The sequence below is a fragment of the Camellia sinensis genome, chromosome 2 (assembly GCF_055761805.1).
Source record: "Camellia sinensis isolate YWXY chromosome 2, ASM5576180v1, whole genome shotgun sequence".
NCBI lineage: Eukaryota > Viridiplantae > Streptophyta > Magnoliopsida > Ericales > Theaceae > Camellia > Camellia sinensis.
Genome location: NC_138962.1, coordinates 146788164 through 146808178, shown reverse-complemented (window position 1 = coordinate 146808178; position 20015 = coordinate 146788164). Strand labels below are relative to the sequence as shown.

Sequence of the window (20015 nt, the reverse complement as noted above, 5' to 3'; positions counted from 1 at the left end):
AAATGAAAAAAATTAGTGAAATATTTAAGTGATATATAACATCCCTCTATCCAAAATTATTTAACTTCATGGAATTTGGAGTTCACTACCATCTGAAATTGAATAATAATTTTAGATGATTAAATTTTTGCAAAGACAAGGCAGTTCACATAACACTGAAAAAGCTAGCCTCTTATGAATATGACAATTTCAGCTTTCAATAACCAAATGAGACCAAATGGGAGGATAAAAAGTAAAAAAAAATAAAATTTTTTGTGGATGCTATGTTTTTTAGTTATTCCTCAAGAGGATGACTGCACAAATGCCTCAAACATAATTTGTTTTGAGCTTCCATATGACTGATATCAATATAACTTGATGCTCTTCAACAGCACATTACAACCCAAAGATACAAAGGTTTTGATGCTAGATTTTCAGAGACCAATTCCAACTCAAAAGACGATTAGACCAAAAATATATATATATATTGCAAACTTTCAGTGCAACATCTAAAACTGCTTTATCTTGTTCTGTGCGGTGCACATAGATGTGAAAAAAAAAATGCAGTTTAGTGCATGAGCCTCCTGTCACTATAAGGTCTGCCAACATATTCGTAAACTATTTAAAAGGCTATTTTGCTTATAATATAGTTGTAATGTGTAAACTTCTAGATGAATAAAGAAATTTTGTACATTCCAGGTTCAAGGATTTCAAAAGAAATCAGTACATTCCTGCATAGCGCATCAGAATCTTGGTATTGGTGGCGACTTGTATGCATCCATGAGAATAGAGCAAATATTTTTTTGGGAAAACTTCTACAAATGCAGAGAGACCTAAATAACTAATCTGAAGGATTTACTGATCAAACTCATGGTTTCTACAATGTTACATGTCGTGATGCTATAAAATATGAAAGAAGGTCCACACAGTCTATGCCAATTGAAACTTAAAAGAGACACAACCTGAGTTGGATAAACACCACGTCACAATAGTATACAAACTAGAAATTTACTTTTACAATTTACATGGAAAAGTGAAAACCCATATCTCAATGGCATTACCTATCTAGCTCAGACTCTGAATGAACTGCTTGAAAAAGAAACGAAACTAAAGGTGACATAATAGAGGGTAAAATTAGTACTGAAATATAGGTGAAGCATCATAATTTTTTTTTAAAAAAATTACACTATTTTCACGGCTCTCAATTAACCATGAAAACCAAAAAAGCCTTTCCAAACAATGCTAAGTACAACCATGAATGACATAAACACAGGCAATTGAGCCAAATGCCTCATAGCGGCTGCTAAGACCGCATCTAGTAAAGTTTCTCCATGATGCTGAGCTCCAAAATTTTGGATGATTTCTGTGAATTTCTTCCTTTATGTTTATAAACTTTTGAAAGTTAATTCTCAAAACCTGGTCACTGATATACGGGGAACATTAGTAACAAAAATAAGCCACAAAACCAACCATACACTATGGACTCACAGACTTTATGAGAGCTATATATAGACATTAGCTGAGTCCACACGAGATAGATAACTCATTTATTTGGATTTTTTAACCAATCAAGCGTAAGATTTTTAATCTTAACTAATCCAACTAACTCGATTTTTAGGTACTCCTTTTTCTGTAGAAGAAAGTGTGTCTGATAATTAAACGGTTCATTTCAGTTTACTGAACATGAAAAATTACCGTGTTAAGTATTGTTTTCAATTCCTACTAGTATACATCAGTTTTGGTTTAGAATTTTCATTCCACTCTAGTAGCTTAACAAGTGTAACCAAACATGGGACTAAGAATGAATGTTCCCCATTTCCTTCACCTTTTAAAGGGAAGTGTAGGCCTCTGACTTCTTTCATCTTTAAGATTAAATCAGCAACTGTATAGCAAGGGATATTTCAATGTCCTTTTGCCTGAGTTGCAACTTTCTCTTTAATTAACTCCAAAACATTTTCCCAAGAAACTACACCATTATTGAAGAAGTGGTTATTTCTGGTTTTCTAAATGGTCCAAAAGACTGTCATGGATGAGTATAGCCTCCCATAAGAGCTTTTAGACATTCTTGAATTTGATTCCAAACCACCAATCAAGTAAGGCATTAATTGATGAGAAACAAAACCATTCCATTCCCCACCAAGAAACAATCACCCCAAATTTTCCAAGATCTTCTACAGAGTAACTCATTCCCACAAATATAAGAGAGACTAGAACAGGATTCATTTAGAGCATTCATTTTAATCAAAAGATCATCAATTGTAATCCTTTTGCACCGGACTAGCCAATCAAAAACAACAATTCTAAACGGGGCAATGCTTTTCCACATAAAGTCTATTGTGGGATTAATACAACATGGAGTTGAGGCAAACAGGTTATGTAAAGATTTTACTGAGAAGTTACCTAATGGATCCGCCCTCCAAATTAATTGATCCATTGATTGGCATTAAGCTGATCAACCTGTGGCAGCATTTGCAAACAACCTATAACGAAGCATGGGTACAGGTAAGCTGATACTGAAAAACCTAAAAAAATTAAGATACTGGTATAGTTGGGGTACGTCAATAAATTTTTTATTTTTTATGATTTATAGTTTGAGATTCAATTTACAAATCAAAGTTAAATAGCAAAACTAAGAGGAGAAATTATAAAATCAAAAGAGAAATCATAGTTCAACAATACTAATGCTAAATCAAAGTCTATAAACTATTTTAATACCATTAAATAGGAGAAATTACAAAATAAAGTTTCATTCCAAAAAAAGCAAGCTAAGCAAAATTTGAAACTTTGAAATTTCAGTTTTCACTTCCATAAACATCATCATTGAATAATATATCTTTTATCTCTAGCACATCAAGCAAAGGATTTGCAATTTCAAATAAATCAGAACTCTAATAAATTAAACTTATCTCAACCAATGTCTCATAGCTTGGTGTACTCACGATGTATTCATCCTGTACCCATGAAGTACCCACGGAGTACCAAACTGTCAAAAAAAATATAAAAAATACCCGGTACGTATTTCGAGTACCCGGTACACATGCAGCCTTATCAGTGTGAGTACAAGTACCCAGTAAGTATTCAGTACGAGTACGATAACATTTTTGGAGTGTCCATGCTTCATGATGGTCTTCCTCTTCCCATACAAACAAAATCTTCTCTATGACATACTCATGAGTCATAATGATGAAATCATTAATGATACCATCTCTACCCATTTATCAAACAAAAAGAGAAATCTCATTCCATTTCCCAATTTTAGTAGCACATTAATGGGGACATGTTCAAAAAAAAAAAAAAAAAAAAACTGCATTATTCTTTAAGCAATGAAATATCCCATCTCTTGTTGTTCCAATTTATCTTTTCACAAATCACACTACTACAAACCGGACCTTTTGCGACGATCTCAAATGTCGCAAAAGGTCCATGTGCTGTCTCAAAAGACTTTTTGTGAAGGAGTAGCGACGGGAAATGGGGGGGGTGGCGGCGGCGGAAGGGGGCGTGACAAAAGTATTTGCGACGGTTACAAACCGTCACTTTCTTGTAGCGACGACAAATCAATGATTTTTGTGACAGTTTAACCTTACACAAAAAAGGGAGAAAAATAACTTTTAGCGACAGTTTAGGATGCCATCACCCAAAACTTTTTTAGAGACAACAATTAACGTCGTTAAGAGTATTATTAGTGACGGTCTAAAACGTCACGAAAAATAGAATTAAATCAATAATATATTCACAACAGTTTAAACCGTCGCTAAAGAATTGAACTAATATGTATATGCGACAGGTTAACCCGTCGCTAATAAAATGCAAGAAAATGATTACATTAGTGACGGTTTATTACTGTTGCAAAAAAATATTTTCATAAAATAAATATATATTTTATTAATTCATTCATTGTACAAATTATTAATATTTTCTAAAATAAAATACATCCACACACATTCACAAAATCATATATATGAATAATAATATATATGTACCCTGTAACAATACAGTGTCAACCAAACATTCTTTACAAAAATATATAAAACATTCTTCAACAATACTAAAAATTTTTGATAATTCAAAAACTCAAATTTGATTCTAAAACAAAAGTATCAACAGTACAAATAAAAAAACTTATATATTTTACAATCAACAGTAAGCTCCAATATCGATGCGAAGATATCATCACGTACTCAAAAGGTAGCATCTGCAAAAAGGAACAAAAAAAAAATATATATATATATATATATTATTTACAATATAATCAATTTCAAGCTTACAAAAAATATAAAAAATTTGATATTTATTTCAATAAATAAATAAATTAATAAGATTGTAACATATACATGAATCGAGCGCCACACAATGTATCTGCCAACAGTTTCTCCAACTGTTCCCTAGGATGGTGTTTTCAAACGAGCATTCGGCTTTTTGCTTTTAAGACAAAGACTTGCAATATTCGGGCCTAATTGGAACTCCATCAATTTCACACAACTAATCGTCACTGATAAGAAGTCCCTCCGCCAATTGGACTATTGGTGTACGTGAACTATCCAAAGAAACTTTAATTACATCCTACAATGATGCAATACTATTAAAATCAGGTATTGATTGAACACATTCCGCTATAATCTAACAATAATCAAATAAACACAAAACAAGAAATCTAGCCCAATAATTGTGTTTAAACACCGACACAGCAGCCCCTAGTAGTTCATGCCAGTAGACATGAAACAGATCTGAGATTAACAACAACAAAAAGGTAATATAGGTGACACAACAAAGAACAAATAATGAATGTCAAGAGGCTGAGTGCTATCTTTTCCGACAAGTCATTTGTGCCTAGTTAGTCATACATCAAGTTTCGTTAACATCCGACTCCATTTGACCATTTTAGTGTGTCAACCGGTTCAAAAAAAGAGTTACTAAAGGACAAGTTTTCACAAACATTAATTTGGCTCTAGATTCAAAACCAGAACCGGTTTCGAGTCTCGTCTTTTTCGTAGAAGTCATTTGTTCCTAGTTAGTCAAGTGTGTCAAGTTTCGTTGACATCCAACGTCGTTTGACTATTTTAGTGTGTCAACCAGTTCCAAAAAGAGTTTCTAAAGTATAAGTTTTCACAAATGGAAATTAGGCACCAGATTCAAAATCGAAATCGATTTCGAGTTCCGTCTTTTCTTACAAGTCATTTGTGTCTAGTTAGTCATGTGTGTCAAATTTCATTGACATCCGACGCCGTTTGAGCATTTTAGTGAGTCAACCGGTTCGAAAGAAGAGTTTCTAAAGAACAAGTTTTCACAAACAAAAATTAGGCTCTAGATTCAAAACTGGGAATCGATTTCGAGTCCCATCTTTTCTTACAAGTAATTTGTGCCTAATTAGTCAAGTGAGTCAAGTTTCGTTGACATCCGACGGCGTTTGACCATTTTAGTGTATCAACCGGTTCGAAAAAGAGTTTTTAAAAGACAAGTTTTCACAAACGAAAATTAGGCTGTAGATTCAAAATTGGGAATCAGTTTCGAGTCTTGTCTTTTCCTACAAGTCATTTGTGCCTAGTTAGTCATGCGTGTCAAGTTTCGTTGACATCTGATGCTGTTTGAGCATTTTAGTGTCAACCAGTTCTCACTATTTTGTTGTGATTGGTAATGCAGACAAGCTTATAAGATCAATATCACAATGTGTAAATATTAATTATTAAGATTGGTTAAACAAACTAGTACCATATTATACAATAAAATCATTATATTTAAATACGAACCCATTATTGAAAATATTTTTGAAATCCAATGTCTGTTAACAACAATTAAATTACATACAAATAAGAAACACTTTATAATATTGAATTCCCAAATCGGGTTTGTATAATCTATTTTGAATTACATTTTAAGTTCTGTTCCAAATAAAGTATTGGTGTCACGCCCTCAGAATTAACCCATTATATATATCATTGACATGCATTATTTAAAGAAAACACTTTATTAATTCATTCATCAGAGTATTACCAAATAAAAACATTACATGTAATACCAAATTAAATGCCCTACAGGCTTACATCTTTCCAAGCCAACACTTGGACACAAAAGTATGAGTTCTAACTCAAATACAAATAAAGCCCTACGCTTGAGTGTTTACATGTACTAACAAATAAAAGCAAACAACTGAAAATAGTCTTCTAAATCCAAGTCCTTCCAAGCTAAGTCCTTGGAGGTAGCTTATCACCTGAACCTGAAAATGATGTTCCCATATAGGGTGAGCCACAGCCCAGTAGAAATATACTAAACCAAATATAAGTATTGAATAAAGCAATAACATTCAATATATGGTTAACCAAGATAATCAATTACACGTTTTACCTTCCAACATTATCAATATGGCTCAGAACCTGGCCAAACTTACAACAGTGAACTATATATATATCATATTCACGTTCTTCCAATGTCAACAAACAAATGAGACTCAGGCTCAAATCAAAACACTTCATACTTCCAATTTGATACACATTTTAGTGTTGTATCAATAAAAACACTTCAATATAAATAAGCACACATAAAAGTGATGCTAATGGAGTCCATCCCCTATCTCCTCCCAAACAAAAATCCGGTTTAGAGGTCCATCCCCTATCTTCCCTTAAACCGTGGAGTACATCCCCTATCTCCTCCCACACAATATGCAAATGCAATGCTCAATCAATACACGTATTTTCAGTATTATTTCAATAGTCAAAATTAATGACTTAACCAATGTGAGTAGTTTCAGTTATTCCTAATCCACATGCAATGTCTACAACAATCACGACTATCCTCCACCGATAGCCCAAAACAGTTATTTCTAAACTAGAAATAAATATATCAACAATTCAATAGGTGAGTGATTTAAATCATCCAACTACACCATTTAATCAATAAATTTCTCAATTTCATGAATTTAACCAAATTCCCCAATTCCCTTAAATTAATTATACAAATTAATTTATTAATACAACTAGGGTTTTTCCCAAAATTACCAAAGTACCCTCAACATATCAAAATACCAAAACTTAGAACAAAACTTATAAGATGGAGTAGGAAATCCCTACCTCGAAGAAATAGCCCCAAAAGAGAAGATGGAGATGAAGACCCAAACTCCAAAGTGCTCCAAACTACCAACAATTCAGATTAAAACGAAGCCCTCGACTCACACACTCTTTTTAATGAAGGATCTAGGGTAGAAACACACCCTAAGTGGATCAAATCTAAGAGAGAAGGTGAGCAGGGTGAGAGAGAAGTCGAACCTTAGGGTTTGGAATCTAAAAAGAGGATGAAAAACTGAATAAAAACCCGCTGCTGTCTAATTAAACTGGACAGGCTCGCTCGAGCGAAGACTTGGTCGCTCGAGCGACCAGACACAGAAAAGATACGCTCGAGCCAAGAAAGCCTTGCTCGAGCCAACAACCCAGAAGCTCGCTCGAGCGAAGGACTCAAACCCTCAGGTCTGAAACCAGACACACGCTCCAGCGAAGGAACTCTCGCTCGAGCGAAGAATGAACTAGCTCGCTCGAGCGAAGAAAAGCTCGCTCGAGCCAAAAACCACGGTTCTCAGGTCTTACTACAAAACGCAATCCTCGCTCGAGCGAAGAAACCCTGGATCGAGCGACAGACCAAAACAAAGAGCTCGCTCGAGCGAAGAACTGCTCGCTCGAGCGAAGGGTCAAAATTCTGGGCAGCAACCCCTTTGCTCCCAAGCTCAACCAACCTGCTACAAACCTGCCCAATGCATCCTATAACTCCAAATGAGAAAATAAAGGACGACAACAACAAGAATACTGTAAAATCCAAAATTTTATGTGTAGAATTATTTTTGGTTAACGTAGTAATTAAATTAATTTATATGGGTCATTTTAGTAACATCAAGGAATTAGTTATGAGGTGGTTTTTTTTAAAATTTTTATTACTTAGATGGTTAAGTTTGTAATTTTGGGAGATTGGGTTATAGGCCCACTTGGGCTTTAGGTCTTGGAAACATAGAAGCACAAACAAATAGAGGTAGTGATGTTGTTGTGGAATAGAAAAAAAAAAAAAAAAAAAAAAAAAAGAGAGAAGAAGAAGAAGTAAAGAAAAGAAAGAAGATTCATAGATTGGTGACTTTGATCTAATCATCTCTTGGAGGTAAGATTTGTTTTTATGGTACTCCTAACTATTTCTTTAGACATAGTATCTTGTATGTTGATTGGGTGTATGTATTTTGGGGTTTTGGAATTTACTTGTAGACTATAGGATTAGATTAGTACATTATAAAGAAAAGAATGATAGATGCATCATGGTGATCAATAATAATTGTTTATGTGGTATAATATTTTATTAGGTTTGTGAGATTGAGGTGGATCTTGGTAATTTGAGATTAGCTTGGGAAATATTATTTTAGCTGTTTGAGGTAAGTAACCCTCTATCACTGTTGGTTCATTTTTATTCTTATCGAATCGTTTAAAATCATAAATATTTATTTAAAGCCTTCATGTTCTCTTAAAATAAAATATGGGTCAAGTATAAAACAATATCGAATATTATTATTAAAATTATTTGAATATTTGGTGAAACTATTCTGAAAATTGTACTAAACGTTTATTCTGAAAATATCGAATGCTTTATTTAAAATTTGTGTATTGTTTGAATTTTGAACATCACTCTAGTCTGACTACGATTTGGACCCTAGCCAATGGGGGTTATTTATTGGCACAGAAACTAGTTTCTTTTGGGGCTTTACCACCGGCCTATGTGTGGTTCTGGGCCTTGTCACGGGCTATGTGACTGTAGTCAATAAGACTTGGGTTTTGTGAATCAAATCATTGAACCATCTGAATATCGAACCATCGATTTGAACAATGAATTACTTTGAATTATCTTGTTGGCTTTTCATTTAAAATGTATTGTACATTGTTTATTTTTAGCCATGAAACCATCTTACAAAATAATTGTTCATTTATTGAACTGTAGAAAAATTTATATTTATTGATTATCAATTTATTTATTTATTTTTTTATACTTGATCCAGCTGGCAGTGATGGTTGGTTATTTACTAGGCTGTCTAGCTTACCCTTATTTTATTTTTTTCAGATTCTGAAGAGTAGAGCTGCGCGGGATTTTTTTTACATATGGGAGTGCCGAGAGTAGGACTATGATTTAAGTACTTGGATTATTTGTTTTGTTAATGGATTTTATTAGTGGACTTGGTGGATAATTTCATATGATAAGAATAATCAATTTTTTTTTATGGATTTTAGTATTATGATAATTAAGGGTAGATTGGAGTATTTTACATTGTTAGTTATGTGTTGGACTCTTAGCCTTGCATGCTCACTTAAATGAGTGTGCGGCGTTGTCACGGAGCTTGGGACGTGACAATTTAGTGGTATCAGAGCCAGGTTGTAATTTTTAAAGGCTAGTATAAAATAGTGGTGAGATTGGGTAGATATAGGATTGGGAACGCTTATAATTTGATATAATGTTATTTTTATTTACTTGTTATAGGGACTTGAGAATAGAATAAGATGGGATTTTATTATTGATGCATTTAGGTTGCAATGGAACATGAGGAGACATTGGCAAATATGGCTAGGAATACACGCCAGGGTCAAACGAATCGACGGACTGGTAATAGCAATCGGCGAGGGAATGTGACTAATAATGGTAGTGGTTCTCAAGCAGTCGGAGGAAATCAGGGGCAAGAGTTGGGACACCAAGAACAAGCTGCAATCCCCAATCCAATTGAAATGGTTCAAGTGCTTCAAACGTTGGCCGGGGTGGTGCAACAACAAACCACCATAGGGAATAACTTGACTAGACTTATGGAGCAACAACAGCAGATACAGCCAGGTGTTGGGCCACAACCAAGGCCACGTTGTAACATTACCGAGTTTAAGAAGATAGCCTTGGCATTTGACGGAGCCACAGACCCTTTGGAGGCTGAAAAATGGTTGACAGAAATGGAGAAGTTGTTTTCCGTTTTTGAGTGTACGGATGATCAGAAGGTGACCTATGCTACGTTTATGCTACAAGGGATAGCTAATGATTGGTGGCAGATGGAGAAGCGCATACACGAGCATGATGCCAACCCCTATACATGGGAAAGGTTTAAGAAGGCATTCAATGAGAAATACTTCCCTAGGAGTGTTCGTCTACAAAAACAGAGGGAATTTTTGAAGTTAGAGCAAGGGAATAAGACGGTTGCAGAATATGAAGCTGAGTTTACGAAGTTGTCTAAATTTGCATCAGCATTTGAAGCAGATGAGGATAGCAGAGCACGAAAGTTTGAAGCTGGACTAAGAACGAACATTATGCAACAAGTGGTTCCTTTCGAGTTACCTACTTTTGGAGCAGTGTTGAATAAGGCTTTGCTAGTTGAGAGTGGCCTTACCAGAGCCCAAGAAGAGAAAGAAGAGAATTATAAGAAGAGGCCTAGTTCTTCCAACTTCCAAACTAACAATTCGAAGGGCAATGCTAAGAGACAAAACACTTCTTCGGTTGGGAGTTGGGGAAGTCGAACTATGGGTAGTAGTGTTGATAAGAAGAATGATCGGGTACAATGTACTAGGTGTAATGGATTCCATCGGGATAGTGAGTGTCGTTGGAATACTGGGGCTTGTTTCTCTTGCGGGCAACAGGGGCACAGGATAGCTGATTGCCCTAATCGGAAGGGGCATGAGATTGAACAGAAAGCATGGACAAATAAAGGAGCATCAACAGACAAAGGGTCTTCAGGAAGTCAAAAGAAAAATGGAGGTCATAAGCCAAAGACTCAGGGTCGAGTGTACGCACTCACGCAACAAGATGTCCAGACTTCCAACACGATGGTGTCAGGTACTGTTTTAGTGTCTTCTGTTTATGCACATGTGTTATTTGATTTTGGCGCTACAAATTCATTTGTGTCTATGGGATTTGTTAAGAAACATGGATGGAGATGTGTCTCTAGAGAGATCGACTTATGTGTTGAAACCCCGATAGGAGGGGTTATGGTTGCTGACTTAATTTGCAAATCTCGTGTGGTTAGTATAGATGACAGGAAATTGCTTGTAGACTTAACTGTTTTAGATATGCGGGACTTTGACATAATTCTTGGAATGGATTGGTTGGCAACCAATTATGCTTCTGTGGATTGTCGAGGCAAAAGGGTAGTATTTCAGATTCCTAATCAACCAGAATTTTGCTTTGTGGGTAGTGGAGTTAACACTCCTCTTTTGGTAATCTCAGCTTTGCAAGCTAGATGGTTGTTAAGGAATGGTTGCGAGGGCTATTTAGCTTCTGTGAGAGATACCCGTGAGACTGAATTGAAGCTAGAGGATATTCTAGTTGTGAAGGAATTTCCCGATGTTTTTCCTGAAGAGTTACCGGGGTTGCCACTAGATAGAGAGATTGAGTTTGCCATTGAATTGATACCTGGCACGGGTCCTATCTCCAAGGCTCCGTATCGGATGGCCCCAGCAGAGTTGAAAGAGTTGAAGGAACAGTTACAAGAGTTACTAGATAAGGGCTTTATTAGGCCTAGTGTTTCTCCTTGGGGTGCGCCCGTTTTATTTGTGAAAAAGAAGGATGGTAGTTTTCGCCTTTGCATTGATTATCGAGAGTTGAACAAGGTGACAATCCGAAATAAATATCCTTTGCCTAGGATAGATGACCTATTTGATCAGTTGCAAGGAGCACAAGTCTTTTCTAAGATTGACCTTCGTTCTGGCTATCACCAGTTGAAGGTTAAGACGGAAGATATACCTAAGACAGCCTTCCGAACTAGGTATGGGCATTATGAATTTTTAGTGATGCCGTTTGGGTTGACCAATGCGCCTGCAGCTTTTATGGATTTAATGAACAGAGTGTTTAAATCCTTCTTAGATCAGTTTGTGGTAGTTTTTATTGATGACATTCTTGTGTACTCAAAGAGTAAAGAGCAGCACGAAGAACATCTGAGAATAGTGTTGCAGATATTAAGGGAGAAGAAATTATTTGCTAAATTAAAGAAGTGTGAATTTTGGCTGGAGAGTGTATCATTTTTGGGTCATGTGATATCTAAAGATGGGGTGTCTGTTGACCCCAAGAAAGTGGAGGCGGTGGTGGAATGGAATCGGCCTACTAGTGTCACTGAAATTCGTAGCTTCTTGGGTTTAGCAGGATATTATAGAAGGTTCGTTGAGGGATTTTCCCGAATTTCTATGCCTTTAACTCGTTTAACACAAAAAGGGGTTAAATTTGAGTGGTCTGATGATTGTGAGAAGAGTTTCCAAGATCTAAAGAGTCGATTGGTGTGTGCTCCAGTACTTATAGTTCCGTCCGGAGATGAAGGTTTTACCATCTATAGTGATGCATCGAAGATGGGCTTGGGTTGTGTCCTGATGCAAAATGATAAGGTAGTGGCATACGCGTCTAGGCAGTTGAAGCCATATGAGCAGAATTATCCTACGCATGATTTGGAGTTGGCTGCCGTGGTGTTTGCATTGAAAATCTGGAGGCACTACCTGTATGGGGTGAAATGTGAGATATTCACTGATCATAAAAGTTTGAAGTATATTTTCACTCAAAAAGAATTGAATATGAGGCAAAGGAGATGGTTGGAGCTATTAAAGGACTATGAGTTGACTATCAATTATCATCCAGGAAAAGCTAATATAGTGGCGGATGCCTTGAGTAGAAAGACCCCGAGTAATTTGGCTACCTTGATCACTGACCAAAAGAATATCTTGGAGGACTTACAGAGGTTGAATATTGAGATTAGATGGCACAACCATGGAGTGCAGTTGGCAAACCTTAGGGTTCAACCCACATTGATTGATAGAATTAAAGATGCTCAAGGAAGAGACTCTCAGTTGCAAAAACTTAAGGCTGAAATGGAAATAGGGCTACAGATGGAATTTTGTATGCATAAAGATGGAACCTTGAGATTTGGAGAGAGGTTGTGTGTGCCTAATGATTTAGAGCTCAAGAGAGAAATCCTAAGAGAAGCTCACAGTTCAGGATATACTGTACATCCAGGAAGCACTAAAATGTATAAAGACTTGAAGAGGAACTTTTGGTGGAATAATATGAAGAGGGAAATTGCTCAGTATGTTGCTCAATGTTTGGTATGTCAACAAGTGAAAGTTGAACATCAGAGACCTGCAGGTAAGTTACAACCTCTTCCTATTCCCGAATGGAAGTGGGAACATATTACCATGGATTTTGTGACAGGGTTGCCTAGGACCCAAGGTGGTAACAATGCTATTTGGGTTATCGTTGATCGATTGACCAAATCCGCTCACTTTCTAGCTTTTAAGGTAGGGTTCTCCTTAGAGAAGTTTGCAAAATTGTATATCAAGGAGATTGTGAAGTTGCATGGTATTCCGGCAACCATAGTGTCTGATAGAGATAGCAGATTTGTATCTATGTTTTGGAAGAGTTTGCATACAGCTTTGGGCACTAGTTTGAATTTTAGCACTGCCTTTCATCCTCAAACTGATGGACAGTCAGAGAGAACTATTCAAACCTTGGAAGACATGTTGAGGGCTTGTGTTATCGATCTTGGAGGTTCTTGGGATGAGCATTTGGCCTTAGTGGAATTCTCTTATAATAACAGTTATCATGCGAGCATTCAGATGGCACCATATGAGGCTTTATATGGACGAAAGTGTAGATCACCTATTTGTTGGGATGATGTGGGTGAAAGGAAGTTGTTAGGGCCTGAGATTGTGCAACAAACAGTGGACAAGATCAATCTTATTAGAGAGCGACTTCGCACGGCACAGAGTAGACAGAAAAGTTATGCAGATAACAGGAGACGTGATTTGGTGTTTGGGGTTGGAGACCATGTATTCCTTAAGGTGTCTCCTATGAAAGGAGTAATGAGGTTTGGTGTTCGTGGTAAATTGAGTCCTAGATTTGTTGGGCCATTTGAGGTTTTGGATCGAATTGGTGAGGTAGCTTACAGACTTGCCCTACCACCTTCACTAGTTGGAGTTCATAATGTTTTCCATGTCTCAATGTTAAGGAAGTATATACCGGATCCTAGTCATGTGATTGATCATGCACCGTTGCAGTTTAAGGAGGATTTGACATATGAGGAACACCCTATACGAATTGCTGATAGGAAGGAACAGGTTTTGAGGCGTCGAGTCATTCACTATGTTAAGGTTCAATGGAGTAATCACTCGGAAAGAGAAGCTACTTGGGAACTTGAGGATGAAATGAGACAAAAGTATCCCCAACTTTTTGAGACTCCAGGTATGTCAAATTTCGAGGACAAAATTTCTTTTAAGTGGGGAAGAATGTAAAATCCAAAATTTTATGTGTAGAATTATTTTTGGTTAAAGTAGTAATTAAATTAATTTATATGGGTCATTTTAGTAACATCAAGGAATTAGTTATGAGGTGGTTTTTTTTAAAATTTTTATTACTTAGATGGTTAAGTTTGTAATTTTGGGAGATTGGGTTATAGGCCCACTTGGGCTTTAGGTCTTGGAAACATAGAAGCACAAACAAATAGAGGTAGTGATGTTGTTGTGGCTGCTGCGGCAGATCTAGCAATAGAAAAAAAAAAAAAAAAAAAAAAAAAAAAAAAAAAAAAAAAAAGAGAGAAGAAGAAGAAGTAAAGAAAAGAAAGAAGATTCATAGATTGGTGACTTTGATCTAATCATCTCTTGGAGGTAAGATTTGTTTTTATGGTACTCCTAACTATTTCTTTAGACATAGTATCTTGTATGTTGATTGGGTGTATGTATTTTGGGGTTTTGGAATTTACTTGTAGACTATAGGATTAGATTAGTACATTATAAAGAAAAGAATGATAGATGCATCATGGTGATCAATAATAATTGTTTATGTGGTATAATATTTTATTAGGTTTGTGAGATTGAGGTGGATCTTGGTAATTTGAGATTAGCTTGGGAAATATTATTTTAGCTGTTTGAGGTAAGTAACCCTCTATCACTGTTGGTTCATTTTTATTCTTATCGAATCGTTTAAAATCATAAATATTTATTTAAAGCCTTCATGTTCTCTTAAAATAAAATATGGGTCAAGTATAAAACAATATCGAATATTATTATTAAAATTATTTGAATATTTGGTGAAACTATTCTGAAAATTGTACTAAACGTTTATTCTGAAAATATCGAATGCTTTATTTAAAATTTGTGTATTGTTTGAATTTTGAACATCACTCTAGTCTGACTACGATTTGGACCCTAGCCAATGGGGGTTATTTATTGGCACAGAAACTAGTTTCTTTTGGGGCTTTACCACCGGCCTATGTGTGGTTCTGGGCCTTGTCACGGGCTATGTGACTGTAGTCAATAAAACTTGGGTTTTGTGAATCAAATCATTGAACCATCTGAATATCGAACCATCGATTTGAACAATGAATTACTTTGAATTATCTTGTTGGCTTTTCATTTAAAATGTATTGTACATTGTTTATTTTTAGCCATGAAACCATCTTACAAAATAATTGTTCATTTATTGAACTGTAGAAAAATTTATATTTATTGATTATCAATTTATTTATTTATTTTTTTATACTTGATCCAGCTGGCAGTGATGGTTGGTTATTTACTAGGCTGTCTAGCTTACCCTTATTTTATTTTTTTCAGATTCTGAAGAGTAGAGCTGCGCGGGATTTTTTTTACATATGGGAGTGCCGAGAGTAGGACTATGATTTAAGTACTTGGATTATTTGTTTTGTTAATGGATTTTATTAGTGGACTTGGTGGATAATTTCATATGATAAGAATAATCAATTTTTTTTTATGGATTTTAGTATTATGATAATTAAGGGTTTGATTGGAGTATTTTACATTGTTAGTTATGTGTTGGACTCTTAGCCTTGCATGCTCACTTAAATGAGTGTGCGGCGTTGTCACGGAGCTTGGGACGTGACAAATACAATGACAGAATAAACGGAACCTAAGTCCGGATACAATAATCAAATGGGAAAAGACCGGGGTCGCTATAATTGGGGTTTCTATTACACACTTATTCGGACCATTTACATATTATTCTAGAATCGCATATGCATACATAATTTCTAGCAACATTGCAAAGTCATAGAAATGGGTTTGCCAGAGAAATACTGATTTATCAAACCTGTTAGAAGAAGAATGATGAAGAGAGAGAATGAGGAAATGGGTAGTTTTCCATACCTTGTTGAGTTTGAGAGTTGAAGGGTTTGAGATTGAATTGATAGATAAATTGAGCCGAGGAACAAACTAGAAAGGCAGCAACTAACAATCTATGAAAATGATTTGCTTCCAATTAAATCTCATTTACTAGCCACTACACAGCACTCCACCTGCATTTCAGAACCCAGAATTTTAATAAGAACAAGAATATTTTTAAAAAAATTATAAAAATAGAAACATAATATATACACATGTATTATACATTACCTAGAATACTAACTCCAGTAACAAAATTGAAAAGAAAAACAGAGTAAGGGCTGGTAGAGAGAGTTTGTAGGGTCTGCAAAAGCGAGAGAGAGATTGTGAGGGTATGCTAGTTGAAGTTACGTTTAACCTAAGCAACAACAAATAATCTGTGTTTAAAGCTAAACTACGAGGTTGGGAGGTCAAAACAACACCTGTTTCAAAACCATACTTTTTCAATATCCTTATATTGATCTTCAATGCGATTGGGAGATTGGAGATCGGAGCAAAATAAGATCTTCAAATGGTTCAATGTCTTCGCAGCAATTTCTTTCCCATTTGAGCTACCATTCTTTAGTAGCCATAGTAAAGCAGGAACAGCATCAGCAGTCTCAATGCGTGCACGTATATCGTCACTGTGATTACAGAGATTGCAGACCAGAATCCCCCAGTGCTGCTGGAAAGGTTTCTTAAAGCTCCTGTCAGCAAGTTATCAACAACGTTTCCAGCCTTTAGCCCCTCCTGTAGTTGCTCCCATAGTACCGGCACAACTCCTGTGGAAAGCAGTAGTAGCCTGCATCTTCATCCCAAGTGATCCTGATTGAAGAAGAGACATGAGTACAGGAACTGCCTGAGAATGAGATCCAACAGCAGTGAAAACACTTTCACGTGTATCAATAAGCTTGAGCAACTGCTTCAAGGATTACTCTTTTTCCTGTACAGATGAAGAATTTTGCCGCAACTGCTCAATGCATTGGGCAACACTAGCCAGTGTTCCATGTGGGTCTTCCATGTTACTACACTCGCTGCAGGTAATTTGGGAATGTAAGGTACTTGAGCAGTAAAAATCATCTATTTTTTAACCATTGCAACACCATTAAAACTGATATGGCCTGACAATGTACTATTAAAGGCCCCACATAAAGCCTACACAATGCAGATGCTGAATGATTTCTTTAACAACATTAGTATTTCCATGAGCAAAGAAAAAAAGGACTAATGACTCCATAGACAAAGAAAAGTGAAGGTTGACAGTTCAAGTTGAAGGCACAACAGGGAGCAGGAGTTCAAAGAGAACGTGGGTCGACGGCCCTAAGTTACATGACAGCCTACCAAGGGGAAGCCCCAATAGAGCAGAAATAAAATAAATGTTAATTTTAAATAAACACAAGTTACTGGGGTAAGTTTTTTTAGTGACATTAGTTGAATTTTAGTCAATACATTAATATATTTCCTTTTTCAGGTAAGCAATTTATATAAGCATTCAGAAGAGAATTTTAGAAAGGTAAAATATTATAAATGAGGTGTCTTCTGAATAAGATATTTCACTCTAGCAAAAACTATGAACTTGACATTGACAGGTATGTCCACAATCAGAGTTATCCCTCAGATCTTTCTCTCATTTTTTCTGCTTTGAGGGGCATAAATCGTTTGTGATACAGTGAAGCTGGATGCCCAATAGCAGTAACTGCTTCATAAAGATAAAATTGAATGCATGATAAATTGTTTAGAGCATGATAATTTTTTAATTAGAATGCTGTATTGATGAGCCAATAGAAGCCTCAATCAGTGTTTGCCAAAGTCTGCAGTGAGCAGGCAGTTTTCAACTAAAGAAATGCTTGCCAAAGAATATTAAAATGTGATTCTAGCATAGAAAACTCACAAGAACAGGGTCCCCAGAAATTGCAAATTGGAAGACTATTTGGCTCTTAATTGCAGGTGTTAATAATAATTGAACTAACCTTGAACCCATTTTTATAAGTGAATGTGGAGTTGGCGGCTCTAAATCATGATGTTTAGCATCCCCATATCTCTACTGAAATAAAAAGAATGAGATGGTTGTGGTCACCACTAGATATAGAAGCAAAGAAAATGTTATCAACATAATTATTCAACATAATTATTCAAAATGATGCTGCCCACCCTAAAGATTCTAATCAAGAAAATAGGAAGCCACATACAGCATGTTGTGTAAGAATGCAAAATATATCCAGTATTACCCAAATTGCTCCAAAATTCAAGTCTCAAAAAGGCAAACCAATTGTTTATTGTACGTAGAAATAAGCACATAAGTAGGGATGTAAGGAAAACCGAAAAAATAGACCAAATCAATTGAACCGGATCAAGCAGGCTATATTTGGTCTGTTTTTTAACAAGAATCGGTCTGTGCGGTTTTTAACTTTAAATTTTTTCAATTTTCGGTTCGGTATCAGTTCAAGCACCTTGTGCACCAAACTACACCAAAACCAACTGCTTCAACATATATTATATTTATAATATATATAATCTAATAATATAATGATATTAATAAGTGTAATAAATTATTAACCTTAATTAATTAACCTTATCATCCTTATAACCTAAGTTTGTAAACTCTTATTATATATAATTTTAACTCTAATTCATTATTTTTGAAACTTTAGTATTTTTTAACTTTTTTTTTGTTTTTATTTTTGTTAATCTAGGAATTGAAAAGAATTTTATTAAATGGATGGATTGGATATGTTTGAAATGGTAGACAAATAACTAATTTAATGTTTTTATATAGATTAGTGATTATATAGATCAGTGATTATATTTAAAAGTGGCTCAAGTTTGAAAGGTCTTAGACCAATTTAACAGTATCGAACTAAACCGTTTCAATTGGTTCGGTTGATGGGAGAAGCAGTTTGTATCGGTGTTCAAAATAATAAAACCGACATTATCGGTTCGGTAAATTTTTTTACCTAAATACATAAGTACCAGATCATTAGTGGCAAGGCTGCTGCCATTGTTGGGAGCAAACCTCCAAGCTAGTGTCGCTGCCAGCTTTGCTGATGATTTGAGATCTTCAGATCTGCCTCCAAAACACAGTCAAAAGAATAAAGCCTCCTACAAAACAACATCAAATTTCAAAAATGTCAAATTTTAAGACCCAAAAAATATATATATATATATATAAATAAAAAAATAAAAACAAATTTGTGCTTACCAATTTGTCCATAAATCAACACCAATTGAATTAAAATCACTTCAAAACAAACAAACTTCAATACATTCCTTAAAAGAATGTGAATCAATCCAAACACACATGAATAGCTTTAGATCAAATATAAATTACAAACATACCAAGAATGTCAAAAGCAACTGAACTATAATATAAACCACTTCAAAACAACTTCTTATTGGATTCATCTACACTAATTATGATAATTAAACACCATTAAAACCCAACTAGAAGCGCAATGTAGTGCCTTAATTGAATTTATGCAATAAAAACAAAAACCCAATAAATTCCAAAGAGATTCAACAGAATTCCCCAGAATTAGCTTAGCAAAATAGTAGATCAACATGTATTGACATCAAAACTCCACTTCTACTCAAATTCAATAGAACTTAAAAGGCTACAAATGAGAAATTAAACTAGCAAAGGCACAAACAGTAGTGACTAACATCAGAATCAATGAGAAATCATAACATTTTGTATACTCAAGGAGAACAGAATCTGAAGAGAAAACGAAAGAAATATATGAATTTGTTCAATTAACTCTTGAGATGGCCGAAGACAAAGAAGGAAGTTGATAGACTGTGTGACTATGAAGCACGGACACGGACATGGGACACGGCAATTTTAAAAAAATGGGGACACGGACACGGCTGGGGACACGACAAAATTTTTTTTATATAAATATTTTTATTTTAATACAAGTTAATTAT

At 35.3% G+C, this 20015-nt stretch overlaps 1 protein-coding gene and 1 long non-coding RNA gene across 4 annotated transcripts; one reads left to right on the top strand and one right to left on the bottom strand.

Annotated features, from left to right (window-relative positions):
* Window positions 1–5948: 5948 nt before the first annotated feature.
* On the bottom strand, window positions 5949–19879 carry LOC145820370 (uncharacterized). Its single transcript, XR_014361720.1, has 6 exons — window positions 19062–19879; window positions 18062–18135; window positions 16535–17125; window positions 16344–16416; window positions 16098–16246; window positions 5949–6190 (listed from the first exon to the last, which is right to left on the bottom strand). It is a non-coding gene; the product is annotated as an uncharacterized LOC145820370 (long non-coding RNA).
* On the top strand, window positions 10786–15839 carry LOC114294392 (transposon Tf1-107 polyprotein). Of its 3 annotated transcripts, XM_082915773.1 has the most exons (3): window positions 10786–14603; window positions 14800–14868; window positions 15549–15839. In XM_082915773.1, exon 1 carries the CDS (start codon window positions 10788–10790, stop codon window positions 14229–14231), a length of 3444 nt encoding a protein of 1147 aa, XP_082771899.1. In that variant the 5' UTR covers window positions 10786–10787; the 3' UTR covers window positions 14232–14603; window positions 14800–14868; window positions 15549–15839. The 3 variants fall into 3 exon arrangements, with proteins under 3 accessions (XP_082771899.1, XP_082771897.1, XP_082771898.1); XM_082915771.1 differs by having other exon boundaries at window positions 10786–14868; XM_082915772.1 differs by lacking the exon at window positions 15549–15839 and having other exon boundaries at window positions 14800–15229.
* Window positions 19880–20015: the final 136 nt, after the last annotated feature.

Bases quoted from the DNA above. Each gene is read 5' to 3' on its own strand.
- LOC114294392 (XM_082915773.1), top strand. From the start codon at position 10,788: ATGGTGTCAGGTACTGTTTTAGTGTCTTCTGTTTATGCACATGTGTTA.